Source organism: Numenius arquata, chromosome 10, assembly GCF_964106895.1.
Source record: "Numenius arquata chromosome 10, bNumArq3.hap1.1, whole genome shotgun sequence".
NCBI lineage: Eukaryota > Metazoa > Chordata > Aves > Charadriiformes > Scolopacidae > Numenius > Numenius arquata.
In genome coordinates this window covers 4,060,117-4,079,166 of record NC_133585.1, presented here as the reverse complement: position 1 = coordinate 4,079,166, position 19,050 = coordinate 4,060,117, and the positions used below count along the sequence as shown (strand labels likewise).

The 19,050-nt window shown below is 45.0% G+C and overlaps 1 protein-coding gene and 1 non-coding gene across 3 annotated transcripts in view; one reads left to right on the top strand and one right to left on the bottom strand.

Moving 5' to 3' along the window:
• The first annotated feature begins 1,938 nt into the window (after positions 1-1,938).
• LOC141469702 (U6 spliceosomal RNA) lies at positions 1,939-2,045 on the top strand. Its single transcript, XR_012463470.1, has one exon. It is a non-coding gene; the product is annotated as a U6 spliceosomal RNA (small nuclear RNA).
• A 12,711-nt stretch (positions 2,046-14,756) lies between these two features.
• PAX2 (paired box 2) overlaps positions 14,757-19,050 on the bottom strand; it is an 86,776-nt gene continuing 82,482 nt past the window's right edge. Inside the window, exons 9-10 of one of the 2 annotated variants that reach the window (XM_074154244.1) lie at positions 16,231-16,317; positions 14,757-14,878 (exon numbers count right to left, since the gene is read on the bottom strand). In XM_074154244.1, coding sequence (XP_074010345.1) covers positions 14,757-14,878; positions 16,231-16,317 — 209 coding nt within the window. Of the gene's footprint in view, positions 14,898-16,230; positions 16,318-19,050 lie in introns of both variants that reach the window. The other variant, XM_074154245.1, reaches the window with a different exon arrangement.

Genomic DNA, 19,050 nt, shown 5'->3' with positions numbered 1-19,050 from the left:
GACCCACAGGACAATATTGGGGATATCGATAAAGACTGTGCCAGGTTTCCAGAATCAAAGACTGTACCGAGTTCCCTTTAGTTTTGTTTTCATTCTTGCTCCCCTCCTTTTGGTGGGAACTTCTCATGTGGCACCTTCACCCGGAGCAGGATTATCTGGGAAGTCAGTAATGGCAGAGAAGTTGCCTCCGAGGAGAAGAAATGTCTGACGTCACCGGGGTGTTTCCCAGGAATGGTACTTGGTGGCCTTTCCCCCCAAAAAAAAATTTTGCTGTTTACTGTTTGTTTTGTGGTAGCTCTTTGAGACCTCTGGTGTGGGCCAGGAGCCCATTCCATTATCTGCCGTGCAGACATAAAGCAGTAAGAAAATTCCTGGTACAGACAGTAATAACCTTAATTGTAGTGAGAGTGATCACCTGAGAGAGACAGAAGGGGGAACATAATGAAATAGTTGGAGCAGAGGGTATAATTTAAGTCCCTTCTGATTTAGAGTAAAACTTACAAAGAAGTGGGATGGTATGTATCCTAGCTGGTAGAAGAAGTGGGGAATATTTTCCTTATGAATTTAGAGAAAAAAATTTTCAAAGAAGGGTACATTAAAAATTAATTCATTCATTAAAGCCCAGGTCTGATTAGACACAGAAGAAAATGCTGGATAGATTTTCAGGGATCTTTAGCAACTGTTGTTACAAAAATTTTCGAAAAAGCTCATTATGTTGTGTACAGCTGTGTCCCGAACACTCCTCAAAGTCTTCTAGTGAAAATACTGATCTGTACGTATTTACGTGCCTCGCTCACATTTAGACCCTTTTGAGGAGCTGGTCACACCTGTAGAAATTGAGCCTTTGGAATATTGTGACAAAAGTGAAACCAGATAACAAAAGATTATACCATTCAGAATACCGGCCGATGAATCCTCTGAGTACGGGGATGGGGAAAAGTCATGGAAGAAGATCTCACTCCACTCCTGATTGCGTCTGCAACAAGCACAGATGGCTCCTGATCTGGGAAAGTGCTGGGCTGTCGGTGATTTGGGAAAGTTGTGGTGTTTGGTGAGATCCTTGGATACGGGTTACATTTTAGATCCACATTTAGACCCTTTTGGGAACCTCAGCCAAATGTCTCCCTGTATGAATAGCTTTATGGCTGCTGGTTGGACTATCAGTGCACTTCTGTGAGCTGTCTGTTAGCACTTTCCATCCACTATGTAACATCCTAAACTTTTTCTTCTGTTTTGTAACAGCATTTTCCAGCTGATTTGCTTAGGCTTTCTTTACATTACGCATATGTATTCCCCTGCCAGAAAAGGCTGCAGCAGGTAGAAAACCTGTGCTGAAGATTCATTATCTTTTCTTGCATTTCCTCTCTCAAGAGTCTGGCAAATCTTTCAAAGTCCATCAGGGAGGTGGCTGTGAGAAGCCACCTCTTGTCTCTTCCCAGAACTTGATCGCTTCCTAGCGTACTTCTGCTAGGACTAACTGGTGGTGGCCCCCTTGACTTTTATTCATACCTACCTAAAGGGCTGGAGGGTGCAGCGTGCTGGCCTGGCTGGTGAGATTTGGTGTCATTCCTTTTCTGGCACTGATCAGGTGGGCAGCATTGAACGGCTCGCTTCTTTTCTCTGTTTTATCCAGTGATAAGTGGGTGGGTGAGGATAGGAATGATGTCTTACTTTGTACAGTCCATAACACGGAGTCGTTGTCTCGGTATCTCAAGGCGCTATTGGAATATGGTTCATAATCGCAATACACAGGGACTGTAACGTTTCTTCCATGCTACTTTCTGTACTCATTCAGTACCCCCTAAACTGCTGGCTGTAAGCGATGTTTTAGCAGTCTTTTCAAGATCCCAAACGATGATGTACAGATTGTATTGTGCATCATTGTATTATATATTGTATATACAGATTATATTGTACATACATTGATTGTATTGTATCGTGCTCGCTTCGGCAGCACATATACTAAAATTGGAACGATACAGAGAAGATTAGCATGGCCCCTGCGCAAGGATGACACGCAAATTCGTGAAGCATTCCGTATTTTTTTTGGAGCTGGGACTGTTTAGTATGAGGAAGAGTAGGCTGAGGGGAGACCTCATCACTCTCTACAACTACTTGAAAGGACACTGTAGAGAGGTTGGTGCTGGTCTCTTCGCACAGGTAATTAATGACAGAACAAGAGGGAATGGCTTCAAGCTCCAGCAGGGTAGGTTTAGACTGAACATTAGGAAAGAATTTTTCACAGAAAGAGTGGTCGGGCATTGGAACAGGCTGCCCAGGGAGGTGGTTGAGTCACCATCCCTGGATGTGTTTAAGAGACGTTTAGATGTGGTGTTGGGGGATATGATATAGGGAAGAACTTTGTAGTGTAGGGTAGATGGTTGGACTCGATGATCCCAAGGGTCTCTTCCAACCTGGATGATTCTATGATTCTATGATTTTGACCTCATACGTGTAGCCCAGTGAGCGTGTATGCGAATGCTAGCTAGCATCATCTGGTCAATGTTTTACCGGATTCATCTCTCACATGAAAATCGGTACTTTGTATGCCCCGTCTGGCAAGGCTCAAACACTCAGTAAGCAAGAATCGTGTTCCTCCACCTGCAAGAATAATGACATGAGCTTAAATGTCATAAAGAGCTTTTCTTGCTGTTGCTTTCAAGCTATTTCTTTTGTCTTTTTGAGCCTGTAATTGAAGCAGGACGGTGGAAGCGCATGGACTCACGACTGGTTTAGGAAGGCTGAGATTTTCATCTTCTATATCCTGTAACAGCAGCAAAAGCACAAAACTTTCATGAGACTCGTGAGGCAGCTGTGAGAATTAGTAACGTCCTGGATTCTGGTTTTGAGAGAACTGTCTGGCTACTGCACCGCCAGGACAATTTGCCAAGACACTTAACGTGAACAGTGTAAGTGCCATATGATAGCAGAGCTGTTCCGAGGAAAACAAAGTGGAAAGAGAAGATACAGGTGCCTGAGATGAGGTTTTTGATGGGATGCTTGAGAGGCAACATAAATCCATCATCGAGCAGCAGCTCTGAGGAAGAACAAGTTTCTTGAACGGTTCAGTGGCAACCTAATGCAAATATGCAAATGATCACACTTTGAAAAATTAGGTTAAATTCTCTTTTTGAATGCAAAAGAAATTATTAATAAAAATTCAGCACCCTATTCTGGGGCACCCAGCAGAGTTCAGTTTTCCAGTGAAAACTGGGCAAGTTGAGTTGTCTCCTGAAGTCTGATCTCTTTAGGGATCATTCCCAGGAGTATCATCAGCTCCGAAGTGCCCCAGCTCCTCTCGAGTACCACGGTGTGTCCTATTGCTCTTTGCTGCTGTTTTTCTTCCTCTTTTATGCCTTTATGAAAAATGCTTCCCTTGATGGGGCCAGACTTCTTTCAGTGGTGCCCAGTGACAGGACAAAAGGAAACAGGGACAAATTTGAACATAGGAAGTTCCATCTAAACACAAGGAGGAACTTCTTTCATTTGAGGGTGGCAGAGCCCTGGAACAGGCTGCCCAGAGAGGTGGTGGAATCTCCGTCTCTGGAGAAATTCCAAACCCACCTGGACACGTTCCTGTGCAGCCTGCTCTGGGTGACCCTGCTCTGGCAGGGGGTAGGACTTAGATGATCTCCAGAGGTCCCTTCCAACCCCATATTATTCTGTAATTCTGTGATTTTGTGATGTTGTGATTCTGTGACATGCAAGGCCTCATTCAATCAGTCTTTTCCAGCGCAGAGGTAGAAATTCCCCTCCTGGGTGGGTGACCAGAGAGGCAGGGTGCGCACAGCAGCTTTGGGAAGGGGTTTGGGATATGTCCTCTCTCTCCTCTGTGGTACCATGGCTCAGTCCCAGAGCCCCAGGGATGCAGCGTGTCACATTTACTGCTCCCGCTACATCCTTTCAGCCACCAGAAAACCTGCATGGTTTAAGAAATCAAAGCTTTCACTTAAGATGTGGAAAAAAAACCACGTCCGGAACAAAAGGTGATGCCAGTTCCTGGCCTCTCAGCAGAGCCGTGAGGAAAGAGCCGAGCTGCAGATTGCATTGAGAGTGAGGAGGGTAAATTCCCCCTTCCTCCCTTCCTACCCCGGCCCCAACCCAGCCCCCAGTAAGGCTTCATCTCCCCGTGACTGGAGTCCCTCTGAGCAGGATGCTGAGCCAGAGGAGTGACAGGTGCCTCCTGATATGCCTAAATGAGAAGGACCAATCGGAGGAACCTGCCCAGCTTTTGTTGTCATCTGGCTTTGCTCACCAAAGATGGGTTTGATTGACAGATGCATCAAGGTTCACAGTTTATTGGTTTTTGCAAAAGAGCCAGATCTGCCAATTTAGACAGGGGAGTGACACAAAACTTTCCATCTAAATGGACTAATTTTACCACAGGGAATTCCCAGGCAGAGCGCGCCAAGGCAGGCGCAGTCCTGTTTTATTTTTTAACAAGGACTGAATGACAAATATAAACGACAGTTCTAGGCTGACGGAACATCAGCATTTGACACTTCACAGGGGAGCGGTGAAATAAACAATAGGCAGAGAAATTGAATTAGAATCAGATGAGAGTCAGCTAGAGAGGGAGAGGAGGGCCTGATTCTCTACCAAATCATTTCTAAAAGAGCAAACTGAATACTAAGTAGGTATAACACTCTCACATCCTGGTTTATTAACAAATTTGAACCTAGTAGCGTATCACACTTGCGTGGTATAAATGGATCGCAGGACAAAGGTGGCTGGGAAGGGAGACCAACGCACAGGGAGTGGGAACGTGCGAGGGGTTTCTATTTGTGGCGATGCAAACCCCTTGTGATAATCTTACTCCATGGTACTAATAGACTCTCTGAAGTTAGAGAGCAAAAAGTATGACAAGTTCATTTAATTTCTCTCCTGTTCCCTCTGGCACATTGCCTGCGGAGCTCTGTCCCATCTTCCTGTATTCTGGCACTTGCTAACTTTTGGCTACCCAACATCGCGGCTTTGGCTCAATTCTATTACTGCTTTTTTTTTTATTTTTCCTTTTTTTCTCTAGGACTTTTCAATTTAAAACAGGCTGTTCGTGACATTTAAGAGGAATGATTCTATGCGGAGTCAATCTGGGACTTCTGAGTGTGGACCGTGTCTGCTTGAGATAAAAGGTTGTCTCAGCTGATAGCATTACCAAGCTATTACTCTATTTCTACTCAGCTTTAGCGGAGGGATAGGATATATAAACTTTCCCGATGGGTTAGACAGCTAACTGTTTGTTAGCTAGACATTGCTGGGTAGAAATTTGGATTCCTGGATTTTATGTCATGCTCTGAGATTTGAAGCGTAGCTAGAGAAGCGATTTTCAATCTTTCTCAATTAGCAAACAGTAAGAACAAAAAACAATCAGGAGAAGAATAGCTGCCAGAATGGTGCATCTAGGTCCATAAGCTCACTTTTCCCAGTTACATTAAGAGCATTTTCCTTAAAAATAAACTAGAGATTTTAAAAACCTAAGTTAAAAACTGCTGGTCGTGGTGTTAGAGAAAGAGGCATGAAAAGAAGGATTGATTTGCTTGTTAATGATGATTTGACTTTCATATATGAGTCTGAAAAGTGCGCGTGTGGAAGCTGCTGGGCGCTCTAACCGCGGCTGGCGTATTAGGGAGGTGCCAAATGCAGGTCTGTAGTTAAAACCGCATTCTGGTTTCTGGTGGAGGAAAAATGCTTCCTTCTTCTGTGCACGGAGGTACTGTATCTGTGTGAAATTTCTCACTCTTCGGTCCTACCCTCTTTGGGTTTGCTGCGTAGGTTCTTTGTCTTCCTTTCCTGAGCGTTCAACAGGATGCCTTTGAAATTGGTCTCAGGCTGAAAGTCATGATGTTTGTAATATTTCGTTGTTGGTGTGTTTCTTTAAAACAGAACGACTTGTCTCCTTTTGAACAGGCACAGGGGCAAAGCCAGAGCAATTCTGATGCAAATAATGTGTTTTGAAAGGAGACCATTTAGAAGTGAAGCCATTTTTTTAATGTTTCGTAAGGGAAGGCTTATCCTTCAGCCAAGACTAGCGCGTAGCTCTGAGTGAAACCGTGGCCGTGTGTTGCATCAAGGCAGTCCCTTGAAATTTTTCTCCCGGGGATGGAAGCCACGGGTGGCTGCAGTTTTGGCTGCTCAGCATTTACTTATAAAGCAGCAGAAAGTCAGGCTGCCTGGAGTAAAGATGGATGTTGCCTCTGTCCTGAAACCTGGTGTTCCTCTCACGAGTAGTGAAGGGGACTGTAGAGAGCAGCAAAAAAGAGTAAGGACAGAGAAGGTCCTCTGGATGTGGGGGAGAGTGTGGAGAGGCCAATAGTGCCCAAGCAGGGATTGTGGGGTGCAGGATGGTCTCCCCAGCGTGCACAACAAGGAACATGGGAGGGTTTATACATAAGAGGGTACGGGGCAGAGAACGAGGGAGGGGGCTTACAGAGAATCCATGTTTTCCACATGAGGGATAACAGTCCTTGTGTTGAAGGGGGATCTTGAAGGAAAGGGTGGAAGAGGTGGCAGGAGGCAGAGGGTTGCAAGAAGCAGCCAGGGTTGACAAGGGAGGTTCTCCTGCTACAGGGAAGAGTGGAAAAAGGTCTTCTCCAAGCAGCTGCTATGGATTGAATTTGCAGATAGAGTTTTGAACCCAAAATGATCATACGTGCTTTAGATGGGCAGCTTCCACTGAAATGTCACACAGCAGAAGATAGGAAAAAACCCAAGTCTTTGAGAAGTTTTGGTGCCGGACCAGCTCTGTCAGCCCTGCCAGGAGTTACAGGGCCATTTCCAGGCCTTGTGACATTTGAGCTGCTTCCTAAAGCAACAGACCATGGGCTCCCCGCGATACAGTGAGATGCTCACTTTTCACAATTAGTGAATTTCTGGCTCTTGCCATGGAAGAGGCACAATTAATAACGTAGCTATAGACTTCTTGCGAACACTAAAATTAGAAGTCAAATATAAGTTCTTTTGGTTTTATTTTATATACATGTATATAAATATACATATATACAAAATGATATCTGGTGTTATATACAAATTCCATGATTTCTGGTCAGTCTTGTGATTTTTGTGTGTGCTTGGTTCATGATTTTCAAGTGTGAGGGGCTGGCAATACAGGCTCTAGCAAACTTCCTTTGCTTCGCTGCAGACAGCTCCTGAATCCCGTTAACTGTCCTGAGGATATTCCCGGCTTTTTTTCCTAAAACAGACAAGTATTTATGGACAGACTCTTTATTATGCATATCTTCATTAACCGCTACTTGTGCAGTGAGTTGATCCTTCCCTTAATATTTTAAAGTATTTTCCTTTGGATACAAACATCATCATTGTGTAGTTTTACTAGATGATAGTTTTCAGGATAATTTTCTTCCTTTGAAGCATTGGTGCCCTGTTTGCTCTTCTTCCATTTTTACCATTCCCCAGGTCCTTAGAGTTTTTCAGTACTGATTGTGTGTCCAGTACATTCATCTGCTAACTAGATTAATACCTTCAGATGGGTCTTGTCTTTCCTTGCCCACACCTCATTAAAGAACGTATTTATTTTTAAAGAAGGTTGTCATCATCTCAGAATGTTCAAACTTTTCTTTATTTTTCTTGTTAGAGTAATTATAAAGAGGATTTCTTCACTTAGTGTTGCATACTCTCTTACAATATCACTTTCCTCATTAGGAGACAGACTGGGCTGCTCTTTTTAGTTTCATCACACAACATTTTCACACCGAGAACTCCCATTGATTATGCAGGATTATTACAGGAACATAATACTAGTCGGGATGGTAGAAATAGCTCTTTCATGCAATATTTCTTTTTGCAAGATATGTAAATTCTTGGAAGTTGGGAAGTTTTGATATAGTTCCAACTCTCGGTGATGGAGACTTACTCAGGACTGTCAGGGTGCAGTTCTCTGGGCTGTGTTAAGTGGGATACAAATGAGATGACAATGCAAGGTCTAAATCTTTCTTCTGAGATTGTTTTACAGGGATGAATTTTGAAAATCCATTTTTCTTTCTTCTGGTGCTTGTGTCTGTTGATCCTTAGCCTGTCTTTCACCTCTGACAGCAGATGTACCTCAGTAATTCCCTTTGACTCTAGTCCGTTTAACATCCAGCATCTCACCTATTAATCCACTCTGATTCTTACCATCTAAACTTTGGTAGAGAAAGATCATTCTCATGCACAAAAGATTTCAGAATTTTGGAATGCGGTTTTGTTCCGATTTGGAGCACAAGCAGGGATACTGCATCGCATCCCGGGCCAGGCTGTCTCGCAAGCGGCGGACCCTGGAAACCCGGGGTCTCCGACTGCGGGAGAGTTGCCAGGCAGTTTTACTGCAGCGTTCGTTGTGGAAATTGAATTGCTTTTACAGACTGTTTGGATTTCAACAAATTGACTTTCACTTATGGAAAATGCCCTGTTGGAGGATTTTCAGCCTACTCTATTAATACTGCACATAAACTGAAACAAAAGGAAATGTTTTAACTCTCTGACGAGCAGAAGCTTCATGAAAGCATTTCATTTCATGACAGCGTTTCGGCACAGGCTTTCCTTAAGATACACACGCACCGGCAGAAAACGTGGCCCACTGGCTTTCATGAGCTGTTGTGAAAATACTTTTAAACAACTAAAAATTGAGAAACAAAATTGATTTAGCTTAGCCTGACTCCTTGCTACAGTTTTGCTCCGCCTCTGTGACCTTAAACTGCATCTGACTTCCTGGAGAATTAATGCTTGACTGAGGAAAAATTGAGTGAATACCTCAGTATTTGGTATGTTTATAGCATACCTTAATATAATGCCTGGCTGTTTGTTAGGTGGACGATGAATAGGTTGGAGAATGGGTTATTAATGACTTTGCCTTTGGTTTTGCCTCTCGATTGACCAAGACAGATAGAGATGAGGAGAGAGCAAGCTATAATAAAACATCAGGCTAAGAATTCCCCTCCTGAAACTAAACCCGGGGTAGCAGAGAAGTGGGGGTAAGACCTGAGAGCTACCAGGCACCCTCCCTATGCTAAGACATCACACACAGTCCCCACAGGACTCTGATGGAGCATCAGGGCTGATTGTGGAAGACCTTAAGTCCTCCGAGAGGCACGTTGAGCTGGTGTTGCCCATCCCCAGTTGGTGTAGAGGGGAAAGAGACTCTTGGTTATCCCGCATCCTTCAGACATCTCGGCTACTCAACAGTAGCGTTTTGATTTCCTGAACTACCTGGGGGACATCTGATGTGTTATGGGTCGTTGGGAGTCAATTGAGGGAGATCGACAGAAGAAGGTAGTCCTACTGGCAATGAACAGGAGCAGGGTGGGGGCTCAGAGGCTGGATTGCAAGCATCTGCAGTGGCTTCCATCACGTGGTGGGTGTCAGCAGTCACAGGGACGTTTACGTGGCGCCCAAAGGGTGCTAGGTGCAAGAAACGTAACATCCTGGAGACCTCAAGGGGAAATCTCTGGAGAGAGAAGTGCTGAGGAAGGGAGAGAGACAAGAGGAGGAGGAGGAGAGGGAAAGAGAAACAAGCCAGAAGCCACAAAAATGACATACAAAAAAAAAAAAATTGTTTTTATTTCTCATGTGCACAAAAAGAGGAAAGAAAAGAGTCAAACAGAACTGAAGCGATGAGGAAAAGCCAAGAGTGGCTGCAGCAGCCTAGGATGGATGTGACCCTGCACCTGGCACTGGCCCCCTCTCCTCCCCGGTCTCGTGTCTAGCTTAGCCTGGAGAGCGTCGGCAGAGCTGCTGACGGCTGGATTTGTCGTCACTTCTGTAATTGTCATTATTTGGTCCCTCCTTCCTGCTTTGCAAGTTTGCCACGGTCCTGGGCCCAAGGAGCACACTGTGGGGTTTGTGGGGTCCCTCAGAAGCCCTCATTCTGTCAGTGCCAAAGGGGGCAGCTACGATTCTTTCTTCTTTTCCCAGAGGGGTGCTTTTCCTTAGGGACAAAAGGGTGGGGTTTTTCCAACAGTTCAGCAAACCAAAAATTCCTTTAGGAAAATGTTTATGTGCATATATAATTATATACTCAAGAGCAGAAAGAGGTGTAGGGTGGGGTTTTTTTATGTTTTCCTTTTGTCGTTTAAAATCCTCGCGTTCATGCCGTGATCAATTCTGAAGTCTTACTCTCAATTTGAATCATCGCTACCGATGGGTCAGAAAGCATGCAGGCTTCTCCCTGTTCCCACAGCAGGGCTCATCGCCACCAACCCTCCCCAAACAGATTTACAGGTCACAAGGGCGTCAGCTTTAATGCATCCACCCTGAGCAAACCTCCCTCCTTCTTGCCTCACGTCCCGTTGGGCCAGAAGGATGTGGGAGCTTCAGAGAACAGACCTTCAAAGTGCTGCCCAGTTTTAAATGCCATGGTCCCTGTTGCTTCCAGTGAAGCGTGGCCTTGGAGAACTCAGGAGGTTCTTCCCCCGTGAAAAAAATGGTGAGAGGAGGAGATCCAGTCACACAACATTTCTGCTTGGTCCGTTAGATAAAGCAAACGTAGGAGCAGAGCTAAGAATGATAGGAGAAGAAAAAAGTGAAGGGAGAGCTAAGGAAGAAAAATAAAGAACGGAAGAATGATTTGTGAGAAAAAGGAAAAGAGAGAAATGTAATGGAAACATTCATTATTATTCAGAATAATACTTAACACTTTGATAGAATTTTCTTTCCAGGATCTCAAAGCACTGAGCCGGTGATAATTAATTCAGCTGCGCAATCCCCCTGTGAACTAGGAACTATTGTTATCCCCATTTTACAGAAGATTGGAATTGAGGCATAGGGGGGAAATTGGACTTGACAAAGGTTCTCTAGAGCCACGAGGAGAATTGGGGAGTTTGAGTTCCCAGATACCTGCTCTCGTATCAGTCATGCCGTTCCCTCTCTGGATAGAAAAGTGCATTGGGAATGAAGAATAATAAAAGAGAGAAACAGAAACGGAATGGAAAGAGGGTGTGAGAAAGAAATGGGAGAAGAGACAGCAGAACGGAGGAGAGCGATGTGAGTCATGGACTTCACTGGATTTTGCATAGTGATTTCTTCCTCCGATTCTTTTTCATTTTTTCCCGTAAAACTTTTTCAAGAAAAAAAAATAAAATAAAAAATTCCACCTATAACAAAGCAACTGTTGGCCTGTTGGGGAAGGGGGTCCTTCCAAGGTTTGGCTGTTCCCTCAGGTTCTGGATTTGTGCTGTGCTTTATTGAACACATCGTTTTGTTTTCAGTGAGCACAACGAGACTTGCACAGTACAGACAGCGTGTTCCTTATCTACAGGATGAGACGAGGCTGTTTTAATAACTACCATGATGAAGATGGAGATGAATTTATATACAAGAGGAATTGCCTTCACATTACACACATTATCTTCCTACAAAGCAGCAATTGTTTTTGCAAATAACATAATATTAAATAATTGGTAGAATTTTTGCGTTTCCTGCATAGTCCAGTCTAATGGAATCTATATGAATATTGATGGTTTTCTTCTGCATAATATCACCACATAAATCCCTGTGTCAGCTACTAGACTTTAGCTATAATACTGCTTTACAATGCATCCACCGACTGTAAATCAAAACAACCAACACAAGAAACTCTTTGGCAAATGTAATTCAGTACATTCGCATGGGGGTCTACAGATGGTGGTGGAAGAGGATTAGACTGCCCAGTCCTTTGCATAATTCTGCTTTCCTTTTAATTTTTCTGGTCGAACTACAAGCCGTACTTGGGAACTTTTCCAGACCAATCCAATGCCTGGTGGAAATCCTCTTTTTAGCAGTGGAGTTACACCAACAATGGATTTGGCCCTCCGAGGGTCAAATCAAGCCAGCCGTGAGTGAGCCAACCCAAATCCTGCTTTCCTACCCCAGCTCGTGTCTCCAGTTTAGCGAAACACCGTTATAAATATCAGCGTTTCGGAGCTGCTACCTTCTCTTGAGGTGGCCCCTGGGCTGCAGGTTGCCAAGTGTGAGGCGTGATGGTCTCCTTTTCTCTAGCCTCCTCGGGGGGGTTCCCCTCGCTGCTCCTGGGATTTACCGCCTCTGTCCCCACCACCCGCTGAGGGGAAACTGGGTGGTGCACCAGCGGAGCAAAGGCTGTACTGGGAGACTGAAAGGGAGACTTTACTAACAGGGTCCAGCATCTGTCCGGTGTCCGTGGAGGAAAACAGAAGGAGTGGCGAAAGTAAAGTTTTAGAAATTACTCAGAATTTTCTTCTCGTATAGAATAAGATGAGATTAATGGGCCAAATTCTGGTCTCGGTGACGGTGTAACAACTCTGCTATTTGCAGCAGGTTACTCAGAGGTAAGACATGCGGAATAACACTTTTAATAGATGAGGAGTAACCTCTTTGATTTTATTCTGTACAGGAACAGATTTTAGCTCTATATCTTCTATGTAAAGATTCCCCCTCCCCCCCCAAATACCCTTATCGTTTGGGCATCCCGTTAAAGAAGACACAGACCTATAATCAGCTAGAGCCATGCAAGGGCTAAAAGTGTTAGGTGAGAGGGGCCTTTGGGATCAACACAGCCGTTTACCGATGATGGATTTCATACAATACAAGTTAAACTTGGAGACAGAACGCCGAGTCCACAACCACCACCTCCTCCGAGGCCGGGAGCTCGGGATTTTACACAGAATGTTGGCTGTACAGATTGCTCCGCTGTTCACTTTTATGCCCTTCAGGGGGGGTTTGATTCTCAATCCTGTCTTTGTCCGTGGACGGTAGCCCACGAGTTTTATCTGAAACCTCTCTAAAACAACAAGGATCTATTTTGGCAGACTCGATGCCCTGGGGACAGGCTATAGCTGCCTTCGTGTTTTCTTTGAGTATTTTTTAGGAAGTGTCAGTGCAAGGAACAGTTTATGAGTTTGCTGACGATACAGGAGTAATAAGCATTTCTATTGACAGTTAGCCTTTTGCAGAACAGTGTTTGCCAGTCACTTGGGAACCAAAAAGAGCAGAGAATCCCTAGAGAATCATCAGGTGAGCATTTGGGATTAAGGGGTAAATATTAGGGTGCACAAAATAGGATTGAGGATGAAAAGATGGGGCCGTAGGTTGGGACTGGCTGGTAGGACGCAGGCGTATGGAATTGAACGGAGGCCTATAAATGAGTAGGTGTATGAGCAGATGGACTGGGAGTTGAAGGGGGCCCGTATAGCGAGGCTATAGTGGTTAGGAAATTAGGTGTTGGGCACAGATAATGAGGCTGTCGTCACCGGCTGTGGGGATCTGGAGAATGGGCGTGGGGCGTATCTAAAATTGCGAAAGTTGGGATGTGGGTGAACTGGAGTCGTCACGGGTAGAGGGGTTAAGGGAAGAAGGAGCGGCGGCTAAGGGCTAGGGAACCAAGCAATAATCCCAGCCAATCCTGAATTTGTCCATCTCAGTCTCAGCTGTCCGGAGGGCAATCGGATGGGCCCACATGAAGCCCCACACTTTCCTTTCCACCACACAGCGCAGTTAGAGCGCAGCTGGGCTTGTTTTCTTTGTTTGCCAACCAGTGACATGGAAAAAACGTTTGTTGACTCAGAGTGCCTTTTTTTTTTTTTTTTTTTTTTTTTTTTTTTTTTTTTTGTCGACTGATGTGTTTGGTAACTTTGTCAGATGTGACTTGTCCACACTGCTCCCCAGAGACAGGATTTGGGAAAGGGGCAGGAGGAGGAGGAGGCGACAGGGGTGGAGCTGGCATCCAATCCTCTCCAATACCACCATCCCATTGTAGTGCAAAACAGAAAGGAAACAAAACCCTAGAGTGAAAGAGGAGCATCAAACGTCAGAGGAACTCGTCTGCCATTCAGGTGGCGGGGAGGGATGGGACTTGGAGTTTTATTTTTGTAGGGTTTTTTTAATTATTATTTTGGTTTTTTTGTTGTTTTTGTTTGCTTGGGTTTTTTAGAAAATTGGGGATTGGTTCTTTTTTTTTTTTTTTTTTTTTTTTTCCTTTTTACAGACCTTCATGACAAAGCATAAAAACACAGTTATATTTATATATCTATTTATATATTTCTTCATTTCGTCGGTCGGTTTGTAAGTGTTGCTCCATCCTCCTGTCTGAGCTGATTGTGTGTCACAGAAATTGTGGGTGTATGTGTGAGGTTCCTCCCGACTCTGGCCTGCAAAGTCACCACGCGGGGGGTGCAGCCAACTCTGGGGGGGGGGACACGCCACGCTGGAGAGTGGGGATGAGGTGCACAGAGAACCCCTCGGGGGGGCGCAGATAGTTTACTTGGTCCTTTTCTTCCTTGCCAGACGGGCCCAGGTCTCTGTACCGCCATCTCTGCTCTAGCCAGACTGTTCCCTCTGTCCCGGGGAACAGGGTGAGCATCGCGGGTGTTACCCATGTTGAAGAGTCCACCACAGAAGAGCACATCTTTGGGGAACAGTGTTTCACGAGCGGTGTTCTCCCCTCCTTCCCCCGGCCCTTACCGCTCCCAGAAGAAGGAGGAGGGGGGGGTCCTGTAAGGCAATGGTTGCCCCAGCTGCATTGCTTCCCAGTCCCCCTGAAGTCCTGGAAGCCAAGGGGACTTCTCGTGGCTGAGCTTTGCCCAGACGCGGTGGAGGACTCCCGTAGGAGAGGCCAAGGTGGCCGCAGGCTCTTCCCGGCGTGGGGGGGAGCGATGGGGACGGAGGGCAAGGGGAGGACGGGGTCGGGGAGGTGTCTCAGTCTCGAGTGGTGAGCGCTTGGTCCGGCGCCTTCGTGACGAAGAGGAAGGAACTGGACTGTGGGGAGGAACGGAGAAGGTGTCTTCACCCTTCCCAGGGATGGAGGGAGGTGATCAGACAGGTACAATGTGGAGGCCTAAGCTGTCGCCCTGCAGTTTCATGTGGTTTCCATGGTAACTAGTGGCGGTCATAGGCAGCGGCAGCAGTGGGAGGTGCGGAGCCCCGGGATGTGGCACTATAATAATAAGGGGAACCTGAAAGTTAACACAGGAGAAGAATGGACTGGTTGAAAGGACAAACAGTAAAAAAAAATAAAATAAAATAAAAAATAAAACAATCAAACGAAGAAAAAGAAACAAAGGAGAACTGAAAAGAAAAGGAAAGGAAAGGAAGAAAGGAAAGGAAAGGAACCAAAAGAACGAACTGGGGGACTTGGCTCTTGATGGGATTAGGGACAGGCAATTAACAGAATGCGGCCAAGAGTCACATTTCAGTGGACAGACACTACCGTGGCCTCTGGCTCTGAAGCCCCTCTACAGGAAGGAGATCTTTTTCGCTCCTTCTGACCATCCATATGTTGCCGAGAGGGAAGCCCGTGGGCAACGCAGCATGAATCTGCCACACCTGAGCTGCGGCCACAAGGAAAGTGTGGGGGCCAGATGTTGTGAGCACACCTGATACTGTACAGCAGGTCGCTTAAAACCTGGAGGGGGGACATGGAACGGAATTACAGTGTTTGTTTTTTGGGATTTTGGTCACATTTGGCATGAAAGCTCTCAAGATGGTTATTGAACGTGTGTTAAATAGTGATTGATTATTAAGATCACATTTACTGAGGTTTAACAACACTGGAATAAAATGGGCATCTATTATCCAGTTGTTAAACCTCAGTAGCTAATAACCACAGCTGATTTATTTTACATATAATAAATCTCTTCCTATTCCCTTGCAAAGAAACGTTGTGTTAGAATATATGGTCTTATGGGAGGTTTTTTCCCCTCTGAAAAAAAACTATTTCTGGACATATTAGTGTCACTGGAGATGGATCTATCCCTCCAAGAAAAATCTGCTGGCTATTATAAACCTAGTGATGCAGCCTGGGCACTGTTCCATGGATCCAATAGGAAGAACTTCTACGGGATTTCCCGGTCCCTGGGAACTGACTGTGGGTTTAGCTTGGGAGAGGAGCGAAATCTCATCTGGATTTTTCATCAGACCTTGAACAGATGCTGATCGCAGCCTAAGAGGTAGCCGAACCTGAATTTAACTTCTGATCTCATCTGGAAAAAAATGTGGTTGTAGGCCATGGAGAGACAGAGCTGAACTGGAATTCTTGCCTCGCAGAAGAGGAATCAGCTTCAGAACAGATACAAAACACGCGTGAGGTATAAACCCACCTAGACACTGGACTGGAGAGTGAAGAAAAAGGCCTCTCACCTGGCCAAGTACTTGAAAGCCCTCTTCAAAAACAAATGAAAACAAAACAACAACAACAACAACAACAACAAAAAACCAAAGAAAAGAAAACAAAGAGACAAACAGAAGGAGCGCGAGGCTGGGGGGGTGCTGTGGGAAAGAGGTACTCACTTAGTAACGCAGGGTTGCTGAACCGCCAGGCCTCGTTGTAGGTCGTGTACTGAGGGTGGCTGTAGGGGTTCCCTGAGAACTCGCTCCCTGGAAGAAAGCAAGGAAGGTGTGGAATACAGTTAAGAATGAAGATTTATGCCTGCTGTTCCATCAAACCAGTGTTCATCCATATGCCAGCAGGAAAATTGAGTGTCTCTCGCTGCCTTGCCCAGCTGGGACCGTGCCCTTCAGGACACTGCAGTGTTTGTTCAGCGCAATGCTACTTGCCCGTACAATTAAAAATCATAATATTGATCTCTCAGAATCATAAATTAGTTTAAAATAATGAAATTCCATAATAAAAATAAATAATGAAACTGGTTTATTTTTAATTGCCTTCTGATTCTCGGCTTGCAGTAGGATTGCGTGTGGCAGCTTTTTCTGCAATTAACTTATCAGCTTTCTTTTAAATAAAATCTAAGGTTCTCCAGTAGCGTCAAGAGAGCAGGCAGGGGAGTTGGATGGGACAAGCTCACAATAAGTTCATGGGAACTGGCAGTGCGGTTGATGGCAATACGCATTGCTAAGTTTTGTTCGTAGGGTACTGGGGGTGATGATGGATTTGTGGAGAAGAGTATGATTCGTTACTGGAAATGTTCTGAGAGTAGGGTGGGCTTAAAGGTAAAATGAAATGAAAAGCATATTAATCGCTCTTTCTTACTCTCTATCTCCCAAAGCTTAAAAATATGTGATTCTGTTAAGCAAAAACATGCTCTTATCTGATCATAACCTCAATTTAAGGCAGTACCAACAGGCTGGGGACAATTCGTGCCATCTGAAAGGCGTTATGCGTTTAGAAGACAGTGAAAGAACAGCGTGACTATTAACTTCTCATCTGCCCTGAGGCGGAGGTGGAGTTGTTCCAGCAGAAGTGTTTGGAAAGCACCTGGGGTTCCTTCTAGATACCGTGGAACAGGGAAAGAAGGCAAAGCAAGAAACACTGGATGCCTGTGATACAATTACTAAAGAAATGTCAATTAATTATACTGTAATCTCTGCAACTCTCCCTTCACCGGAGAGTTAAAGCCAAACCCACGGATTCTCAGGTGGTGGCAATGAAGTCTGTTGAACTCAGGGGACTCGCACTGGTTTAAACTTGAGGAGAGTCTGTCCAGCCAGGTTTTTTAAAGACAGTCAGGGTAATAACCAAAGTAGTCGGTATGAAAATGTCTACGAATCAAAATGAATCACCATCCAAAGGTACTTTAGCCACAGCAGTTTTTAGTTTCAGCATAAAACCTCATTTTGAGTGGCAGCCCTTGCTAAATACTGTTTTAATGATGACAACTCAGCACGTTTCCATATCTAGAAACATCCTGCACTAAAAATCCTGACAGTTACCTTGGAAGGAAGATGTGAAACCTGCCACGGTGACCAAGATGCTGTGGGGTGGGATACAAAGGCAAAAAGCAATGCGTAGTCCAGACTTATCTCTACTGAAGTGATTTATCTGGGGGATATACTGGAATGAATTTGCCTCCCAAAGAGGGCAAAAAAAACCCCTATCCAGATGAGAATTTCTGCTTTAAAATGCCTCGTATAAACATCACTTCTCTGCGTGGAGAGAAGTTCTGATATTTCAAGGCTTCTCTCTCCCCCTCTCCTGAGTTGTCACCCTAAACTGTTTATAGTGTTTCTAAAGCACGGGTTAAGTAGAGGAGAAAGAGCCCCGGCTATGGAGAGCTGGGGAGGAGGGAGGGCAGCCACTGGAACCAGTGTTTATTGACGAGGAGTGAAAGCATGCATGCAGCAGGATAATGAGCTTTTGAGCTCAACTGTGACCAAGAGGAACTGAGCTATCGCCTTCCCCGATCACTAATGAAACAAGTGTAATTTCCTCATCAACATTGGATTCTGTTTAACGACTCCCTGCCGTTGCCATCACCCTCTGCGGGCTCTACCCTCCTCTGTGGAAACTGCAGTTCCCTTCAGCGGATGCTCGACTTCACCAGATCAGTTTGCAGAAACTTGATGTCCTTTGTGGGAAAGAGGAAGAATCGGGACGGGGATCAAAGGTGCTCTGTTACCTGTGGAGGAACCATCTCTCCGAGGCGTAGGTTAAGTGTAGCACAATCATCCTTCTTTGAGTGACTAAACCCTGCTTTTTCCAGTGTGTGCTCAGAGACAACTGGCTTTCATCCACATCTACAGCCCGGGACCTGAAGTTACAGGCAAGGGCAAACGCAGGATATATCTCTTACCGCATCACCCACATAAACCCCAGAGATATCTGCGTGCACGACTGACTACGTTGCATGGACGTACTGCTACTGGAGACAAGCTCTTCGCTAGACCGTACAAGTAGGAGTCTAGTGAAAGGTTGTCAGGGATAGCACAGAGCAGCTTTGGTTAGCACTGGTCAAACAATCTTCTCAGAAACAGTTTTCCACTGGAAAACGCTGTCTCATCGAAATGGAAATGTTCTGCACGAGCTTGTCGGCTTCAATGGAGTTCTGGAAAGGAAAGTTCTGAAATGATTGCAAATTGAAACAAAGTATTATGTTTCAACTTTCTTGTTTTGTTTCATTTTGCCTCTCTCATCTCATTTAATTTCCTTTCAACTCTTTCATTATTTTAATATGTCTTGACATCTAGAACATGTTGACTTTATTGAAATGTTTCGTCCTGATGTTTGCAAATTGAACTATTTCAAGATTCTGACTCCTCATCCCAACGCAAGCTGAAAACAAATGTCAAAAAAATCAGAGTTTTGCATGGGTTGGAAATTCTGCTTTCTGACCAGTTCTATTTTTAGCTCTCCACCTTTACTTAGAGAAGACA